Source organism: Lygodium microphyllum, chromosome 28, assembly GCF_053477565.2.
Source record: "Lygodium microphyllum isolate KBCC chromosome 28, Lygodium_microphyllum_v1.1.10, whole genome shotgun sequence".
Lineage (NCBI taxonomy): Eukaryota > Viridiplantae > Streptophyta > Polypodiopsida > Schizaeales > Lygodiaceae > Lygodium > Lygodium microphyllum.
The window spans coordinates 48,107,693-48,117,461 of NC_141162.1; the positions used below are offsets into that span (position 1 = coordinate 48,107,693).

General features: G+C 43.6%; 1 protein-coding gene across 1 annotated transcript; it reads right to left on the minus strand.

Moving 5' to 3' along the window:
• Positions 1-7,467: 7,467 nt before the first annotated feature.
• Positions 7,468-9,456, minus strand: LOC148011425 (microbial Terpene synthase-like protein 13). The gene has a single exon (XM_087670287.1). The coding sequence runs from the start codon at positions 9,234-9,236 to the stop codon at positions 7,893-7,895; it is 1,344 nt and encodes a 447-aa protein (XP_087526413.1). The 5' UTR covers positions 9,237-9,456; the 3' UTR covers positions 7,468-7,892.
• Between the last annotated feature and the right edge of the window lie 313 nt (positions 9,457-9,769).

Consider the following 9,769-nt stretch of genomic DNA (forward strand, 5'->3'; position numbering starts at 1 on the left):
CATATTGTCTTCATGGAAGATTGTATCATGATTGTGGATGAGTTTCCACACCTAAGGATCTGAAAGACGGTGCTAGGTAGAGGTGCCCTTACCCCCAACACACTTGCATCAAAGTAAGTTTAAGTTTTAGATTATAGCTTATGTAAGCATGGGTACTATCAATGTAGTAATATACAGGTGTCTAGGTAGAGATGCCTTTACCCCCACTACACTTGCATCATAAGACCAACAAAGCTGACCATAAAAGCATCAAATAATGTGATCCTCTATTTTATGATAGTCTATGGATTGTTATAACAGTCCAAAACTAAGGTTGAATGCTCAAACCGAATGTCAAGAGTGGAAGGATCAATGTCAAGAATCAAAACCAAGTATATAAGTGCTTATATAGCTGTCCAATGAAGAAGATATGCAATATGACATGAAAAACATCAGCTACTACTAAAAAAGGACCTCTTCCACAGAACGTCATGTTGCACAAGTAGTGTGAGGGCTATGGGAGGCTACTCCAACTTGCTCAAGAAGGCTCAAAGAGTGCCCAAGAAAAATGCAACCAATAGGAAGCTTGAATGGAGTGGCTACTAGGGCTGCCAACAAAGAGATGAGTGATGTAGGTATTCAAATAGAAGCTCAAATTGTCTTAGACGAAACTCCACTACAACAGAAACGAGGCATAGACGCGCATGTTAGACGCGCAAAGTCAGGCGCGTCTATCACAGCGTCTATAAGTGTGTGTAAACGTGCATGTAAATAGACACGAATTGTGCGTCTATATATCTGCGCAAATAGACGCTAATATAGACGTGCCAGCAGACGCACAATTAGTTAACCACCTAAAATTGCAATTCACATAATTAAAAAACCAAATTTAATCATTATTTAACCACCTGAAATTGATTCTTGAGCATACACATGTGCGCATGACAAAAACCATAAAATTAAGAATACACATATATATATTGAATCATTGAATTAAAAAAATAGAGTTAATAATTACTCGAAGTACCATTGGCATCCTCGAAGTGAGTAAGGATACCACAATCTTAGGTATTTCTCTTTTCATCTATACGTTGAGTTCGAAGATGTTTACCCTCACACAAAAGTGCATTGAATAATGTGCACTAGTCGTAAAAGATCAAAGATCAAACTAGACATGCTGGACCCTCACGAGGTGTCTGTAGCAAAATATACTGGGTAGATGAAAGAGCCCTTAAGCTATGGTACACTTACTTAGGCCTTAAAACAAAGATCAGCATTACTCCTACTCTAGACTTAGATAAAAGTGCCAGTGAAGACTCTAATGTTTTATGGCTCAAGACTCAATCTATGAATGAAAAAACATCACGTCCACAGCTAGGTTCTATCCCACCCTTCAAGTTCAAAAAGGGCATGGGTTTTGGAATTCCTGGCTTTTTTAAAGGCAAGCCAAAACCATTGAATAGTTTGATGGAAGGCCCTCCCTTTTTCTATTTTGAAAATGTTGAGAACATTCCCAATTCAGAGTGGGAGACCATCAAACGGCATTTTAATGGCATAGATCCAGAGTTCACAGACTCTAGATATTTTTCAGCATGCTTTAGGCTGAGGTGGTTATGTTTATAACCTTCAAGTAGATGGAAGAAGGTTGATCCTTCCCCCTGCTCCCATGAAAAATCTTTGAGGTGCTTCCGAAAACAAAGAAGTATTGGCCCCCATGGGATCCGAGAGAGAAGCTGAATTGCATAAACACACAGGGTGCCCCTAGCACTATATGTGGATTGATCAGAAAAATATTTTCTTTCCACAAAGAAATCAAGATATCTTCTTATCTTCAACATGAGATTGTCCTGGCATGCAAAATATGGAACTTGGTTTGGGTCAGCCCAGGCCAAGCTGCCCCACTTGAACCCCATGAGATTGAGTTGGTGCTTGGATATGATCGTGACCACACTTGAGGCTGCTCTACCCTTTCAGATCGGTATGATGCATTGGGCAACTCATTTCAAGTCAATACTATTGCGTACAGTCTTTCACCACCTGAAAGAATTATATCCGCAAGGTTTAACAGTTCTGTCCTTATTCTCGAGCCTTGGTGGGAAAGAAGTGGCATTGCGCAAATTGGGTATAATTTTTAAGGCTATCTTTTCTTTAAATTTCCCAAGTTTCTAAGTAGTTTAAAACATATCATGCAAGCAAGAGGTTACCTGAATATGACCAAACCTCTTAACAACTAGTATTTTTTTGAATAGGGCATGATTGGATGTATATATGACATAATTACACCTGGATCATATGCTAGGACATGATATACATGTATAGGATCATACGGACATGATATACATGTATATACGACATGATATACATGTATAGGGCATATACATGCATAGGACATGATATACATTACCAACTTTACTTCTTTCTTGAGTATTACAAATATACATCCAATCATTCAAAGCTAATTACATGCATGTGATTTCATGCCCTATATACATCCAATCATGCCCTATACAAATGTGATTGGATAGGGCATGATGATTGGATGTATATATAAATCAAAGGTTGACTTGTGCATTTGCAATATATATATATATATATATATATAGAGAGAGAGAGAGAGAGAGAGAGAACTGATCAATACACTCACATGTCTCATTTAATGTTGTGCACTTAACCTAGCCATGCATACCAATTCATAGCATGAGTAGATTGATGTAAAACAGTTGGCTGGTGCATATGCAAGCTATTCCAATCATGTCAAGATGCACTTATAGCTCACATATAATTTTAGATAAGGTGGACCACATGTAACCAATGTGCACATGTCCTCTTTTCATCATCTTTAGCCAGTGTGTCCACTTGTTGGTGACTAATACCAACAAGCCAACTACAAATCTCTTATCTATGAAATGTATAAGTAAATTAACTTGGTTAATTTGATGAGGCCAAGTTTTCCTTCCATGGACAGTGTGGTTGGCTATATTCTACTTCAAGGTTATAGGAATTTGCAGAAGTCAAAGGAGCATTCTAAAAATGACGATACTTTAATTACTATATCAAGTCACTTCATGTACATATCTTTGATTGATTGATGGATAATATGACTTTCTCTATCTCTTTCGTGTACATCTTCATTGCATTATCTTTCTCTAGCTAAAAACAATTTGTGCTTTATCCACCTATTGATACGTAAGTGGGATAATATGCAATTGTAAGTGGGATGGTCTAGTAAGTCACTACATATATATGTGCCAATTGACTTGCCAATGTGTTATCTCTTATCCTCAAGCTTTGTTATATATGTCACCACATAGGTCAATTGATTCCCTAAATGCATGCATTGATTCCTTAAATTGTTCCTGCACGTCTGTAAGCACGTGTAATAGGAATTATCTGCGTATATACACGCGCCATTACACGTGCTGATAGACGCGCCACACAAGTATAGAAAAATTTAAAAAAATTTGTGGCTTTCTTTTCAAACCTGTGCTTTCCTGCGTTTTTGCGCGTTTTCTGTAGTTCGAGCTCGACATCACTACTCGTATCTATCTATCACTTCATGAAGACAATGAGGCAAGGAAATAAGAGTAAAAAGAGGACAGGAGAAAAGAAGAGCCAAAGAGTAAAGAATAAGAGCCAAACAGCAAAGAAGAGAACAAGATTGAAGCAACTTACTAAGGGAAGGGAGAAGGAGGACAAGGAGCTTACAACCTAGCTGCCGTCACCCATTGGAACAAGCAAAGAAGGTGAGTTCTTCTTCTCTCTCTCAATCTTGTTTGGATTCTCTGTTTGTTTGTCTCTCTCTTCACATGCTGGATCTTGTCATCTATGGAGGTTTTTTAGCTTTGTTTTTAAAGCAAGTTTGAGAAGAAATGGTGCAACTGTGCGCATCTATCAGCGCGTCCAGATGACAGTGTAGACGCGGCTATAGACGCGGAAATAGACGCATTGATAGATGCCCACAGAGACGCGCTCACAGAGATGCAGGTATAGACACACACAGAGACGCAGGTATAGACGCTGTTTGTTATATGTTTTATCTGCACAGGGTAATATGATTTTTCTTGTGTAGATGTGGAATCCTGGATCCTCCAGCACCCCATTCAACAAGGAGCAATTCATGGGGGAGATGACCAATTATCTTGGTCGCCCTCCCACTATATATGAGATTTTCAGTGTGATGTCTGGGACACCTATCACATCTTTGTCTACACAGGGATCAGCTGAGGTACATGGATCGGCTGAAGCACGTGCATCTGCAGAAGCACGTGTATCGAGTGAGGTAGAAGGTAGTGCACGTCGAGGGAGGAGGGAGAGTGGTGCGGGAGGACAAGGAGGTCGAGGGCTTTGTGGGGGTTGCCTAGGTGGTGGCTCTCGATCACCCTTATCGGAAAATGAGAGAGGTGAGCCTCCACAAATGTACTACTCTATCACTGATGTTGGTGGTATCTTGCATGACTTTGAGGGGAGGGAAGTGATAGCCTACTTGAGGAGTGTCGTGCATGCCACATACAAAGATTGCATGATTCCCTTCAAGCACCAAAAAAATGGTTTGTGGCAAGAGGTGCTGCGGACAGTACATAAAAGGTATCTTAATCCTGAGAATTCACGATTCTCAGATGATTGGGGATGGTCAAAGATGAGAGATGCGCTTCATAACAAGAGGTCTCACCTTATGACGCGCACCAAGGAGTCATTGCAGAGACAAGAGCAAGGGCGCCGTGGATATGGCCAACCACCCAATTGCCACCGCAAGGAGTGGAAAGAGGCCAAGAAGAGAGCAGCGAAGAAAATGACAAGTCACCAGCATGCAGAGGCGCGACGTATCCAGATGGCAACCATGGGATCGTCGCAGTATGGATCGGGTGGCAGGGAGTCATAGAAGGCTGAGTTTGTAAGTATTATTTGATTTCTTTTTTTAAATTAAATTTTGTAATTTGTTTCACTTCATTATGTAGTGTGTTTTAATACGTTGTATGTTCAAATTGTTTTGTAGTATCATATCGTTGGTAGGATGCCTATTCCTAGAGAGGTAGGCTACCATCGAGGTCATAACCGGGCGTCCACTTGGCAGCATTTCTACGAGGAGGGACTCATCAGGAAGGAGCAATATACTCGCACCATGAGGATTCCACCACCAAAAGAGGTATGTTTTATTTTTTACATGAAAAGTATAGATAACTCTAGTTTATTGTTTGTAATGGTATTTATATACCTTAATCCTTTGTGTAGGCGAACCCTGATGCAGTTGAGGATAGCGAAGGGGGGACTAGCAGTAGCGGTAGCGGCAATGGCAGCGGCACATGCAGCAGTGGTGGTAGCGATGATGATGCCTCTTCTGAGGAGATATAGACGAGCCCCATGTATGCATGCCTCCCCTTGGCTTGTAATTTTCATTTTTGATATGTATTACTTTCAGCTAGTGCTTGCGACCATGACGTCACAAGCACTAGAACTCATAATGTAAAAACGTTTCATCTATATATATGACATTTCGTGTGCTACATACATTGTTTTGTTTTCAGTATCCAATCTTTGAAATAATATTTCTCTATTATCCCTAAGCATACAATTCGATGTTGATGGGGGGAAAAAAACCAGAGAGCATGTGCCACATGCTCTCTGGTTTTTTTTTTCATACATCTATTTTGCGCATCTATCAGCGCATCTAAATTGCAGGATAAATGCGCGTCTATTTTCGTAAAAAACTTTCAGAGTAAACGTGATTTTAGATGCGTAGATACATGCTTGTATAGACGCACAATATGAATATGTCCACTTTTTTTAAAAATATGATTATATATTTACGTAGCGCGTTTATACACGCGTCTATAGGCGCATCTAAGTGTGCGTGTAACTTTGATCATAAGCACGCTTTTAGACGCGATTTTGTAGACGTGCAAATAGACGCGTTAATAAATGCGCCCGACATTTTTTTTCACAATTCAAATATTGCGTCTACAAGCATGTCTATGAACCCTTTTTGTTGTAGTGCTCGAGCTTGCAAAGAAGAATGCTCTGATACCAGTTGAAGGGAGGTGAGCCCTCAAGTGGAAGCATACACAGGAGCAAGAGCTATGGTGGAAGGAGGAGGAACAAGAGAGAGAGAGAGAGAGAGAGAGAGAGAGAGAGAGAGAAAGATTCCAAATGTGGGAACTCAAACATTCTGAATGAGTGGCCGACCTTCCCTTTGTTCAAATGTCACTAAAAGAATAAATAATGAAGTGACAGTGATGGGCGCGTACCGCCTACAACATGCAAGCACGAGTACTATCAATATAGTAATATTCAGGCAGCTAGGCAGAGGTGCCTTTACCCCCAACACACTTGCATCAAGTAAGTTTAAGTTCTAGATTATAGCTTATAAAAAAGGTATTGGGAGAGAAAAAAGAAGAGCCTTTGGGGGACCGCGAGGGGGGGGGGGGGGAGGGGGAGGGGGTTCCTTATAAGTTCCCTAATGACTCCTGATTGCATGGATCTTAGACATGCAATGCCTAGTAGAGTTCAATTGAAGTACCTTGACGAGTCACCCATATACACTAAATGTAAGTATGTGTGGGGGGTTAAGAGTATGAGAGGAGCAAGAAGGTCCGGATCCCAATTTCATTTTTGTGTTTATGTTTGATATTTCAATTATCCGATCTGTAAGATAGTAGGTTGCCAAAGGAACCAACTTACTACATTGTCATAGAGCCCTTTCATACGTAGACACTTTTCGTTCAAAAGCTACATTGATGAACAATGCTTACCCACCTATAGCCTGCTTATAAGCCCATTGAATTAAAGTTATCTTGATACGTCAAAAAAGTGCGAGGGGAATGTTGTTACCATCTCTAGTTGCGGGTTGCATAATTGTTTTTTTGCAGTGAAATTCAGTGGCAAAACTAGCAAAACTTCATCAACATTTACAAATGAAGAGCCGACATGGTCGAGTGTGATGTGTTGAAGTGTGCACACCAATTAGACATAGCAAAGAGAACGCCGGTCTAGCGCACACTACTACTTGGAAAAGGAGCGACATAGTAACTAGACAAGTACAAATAATGAAACTGACAACATAAATGGTCCTTATAAGTTCCCTAATGACTCGTGATTGCATGGATCTTAGACATGCAATGCCTAGTAGAGTTCAATTGAAGTACCTTGACAAGTCACCTATAGACATTGAATGTAAGTATGTGTGGGGGGTCAAGAGTATGAGAGGAGCAAGGAGGTCCGGATCCCAATTTCATTTTCGTATTTATGTTTGATATTTCAATTATCCGATCTGCAAGATAGTAGGTTGCCAGAGGAACCAACTTACTACATTGTGATAGAGCCCTTTCATACGTAGACACTTTTCGTTCAAAAGCTACATTGATGAACAATGCTTGCACACCTATAGCCTGCTTATTAGCCCGTTGAATTAAAGTTATCTTGATACGTCAAAAAAGTGCGAGGGGAATGTTGTTACCATCTCCAGTTGCGGGTTGCATAATTGTTTTTTTTGCAGCGAAATTCAGTGGCAAAGCTAGCAAAACTTCATCAACGTTTACAAATGAAGAGCCGACATGGTCGAATGTGACGTGTTGAAGTGTGCACACCAATTAGACATAGCAAAGAGAACGCCAGTCTAGCGCACACTACTACTTGGAAAAGGAGCGACAGAGTAACTAGACAAGTACAAATAATGAAACTGACAACATAAATGGTTCTATAATTTGTGTTTAATATGCAAGGCGATCCTTTCATGATTGTACTACTTGAATTCGTAGTGACTTGACGAAGCGATAGACGAGCTGGAGGAGTCTCACCCAGACACTTCAGGTTAGATGGAACGTGGTGAGTCTATCAGAGTTATGTAATCCATTGTTTTTAAGGAGGCCAGAGGGAGGGGCATCTAAAGATTTAAGAAAGTAATTAGTAGCTTACACTAATTAAGCTGCCTGAGCGGCTGGTAATTGGAGGTGCGCGAGATGGGGAGTGGCCGTTGCAGCTACAATGGCCTCACAGGTGGAGAGCTCCAGCTTGTGTGCGAGGGCATCAGGCAGGCGTGCGAGCAGGTTCTTGGAGGCGTAGCTGGCGGTGTAGAGGCCGTGGCGCATGCCAGCGAAGTGGAAGGAGAGGTTGCCGCCCAGCCAGTAGGTGAGGCTCTGGATGTAGGCATCCAGCTCCTCGCTTACATGCAAGGAGGAATCAGAGCCGCTGCGGATGTACCGGACAAGGCGCACGCACTCCTCATCCATCTCCTTGACGAGCTGAGCAACGTCGAGCATGATTTGGTGGAGTTCGGGAGGAGTTACGACGGTATCTCTAGCGGCAGTGGAGGCGTCGACGGACTCCTTGAGGCGATTGTAGTACAGAATGGAGACGAGGTTGAAGAAGTCACCGTCTTTGTATTCCTTCTCGAAGGAGAGAAGGTCGTTGAGCCAGCAGATGTGGTAGAGCGTGGCATCCCTGAGGCGCAGGAGGAGCGGGTGGGCCAGCGTGCGTTCATCCAGCTCAATGCCCAGTGCGAACTCGATGAGGACATCGCAGGCTCTCCAGCAGCTGGAGTCCCTCCGCAGGCGCTTGTACTCCTCTACATTGGCCAGGCGGCCGCTCTGCCGATAGCCGACCTGGGTCGCGGTGGCCCGCAGGAAGTCGCGGAAGGTTCCTACGAAACGCTGCTGCTGTCCCACGGGCATGCCGCTTCGCAGATCCGACCACACCTCACGCGCCGACTCCTCGATGAGGCGGATGGCAAGGCGGGCTCGTGCCGAGAGCTGTGGAGAGCTAGCCGCTACGGCTGTTGCGAACTCCTCATCCTCATGATCCTCAAGCACAGCCATGATCCGCTTCGCCAGGAGCGCAGCGGCCGAGGAGTCAGCAGCCATCTCCTGGGGCTCGTCGAGCAGGTTGTCCACCATGTGCAGCCACGCCATGAACTTAATGATGGCCGGCATGCGCGAGCTTAGACCGTTGGCATACGACAGCGTCACTAGTATGTCGAAGCGCGACTTAAGGGCCACGCTCTCCGCGAAGCCGCCACCTTCACCGGCGCCGTCCAGCAGCATCTCACCGAAACGAGACAGGAGCCACTCCTGCGACAGCTGCTTCAGCTGGAGGTAGTCCGGGTGGATTGTCTGCGAAGGAAAGGAGCATTGCACCTCAGGCAACTCCACGCTCGTGATGGACTTGTCGAGGGGCAGTTCCGTCAGCCCCATCTTCTGCACCGCATCTGCCGGCAGCAAGAGCTTGGCTATGCCAGAAAGCACGAACGAGGACGTGATCGGCGCCATAGGATTATATCAATAGACGGTGAATGTTGATAGGAGATCTGTCCGCTCGGTTTTAGTTGCTATAGCTAGCACAATCTGTAGCTAGTGAGTATATTGGCCACCCGTCCTGTAATGTCTGTCGAACGGGGCGAAGCTTGAGGATAGAAACCAGAGCGATTTACCTGATTTATACCGGAGGCCTGCTGCCATAGTGCCATTAGCACGGGTTTTTCTATACGATATGGTGTATGCAGCCGCACCGGCCGAGAGACGAATGGGTCAAACATTTGTGACAATAGAACGCGAGTGTGCGTGACCTGTAGGGGCATTTCGGCACATGGCCAGATCGACCATGCACCTAGTGCAGCGACTCATACTTCACGTTTGCGCCCTTGAAAAATGACTCCAATTGCCTGCTCTTTCAAAGATGCTTTTTAAGCACTTAAAAAAACTGATCATAGGGAGCTTCGTGTCGTACGAATATGCGATTGAGAACTGAGGGTTTGAATTGCGCTTGTCAATAATCGCCTTTTGAAGTTGAGGGCCGAGGGATT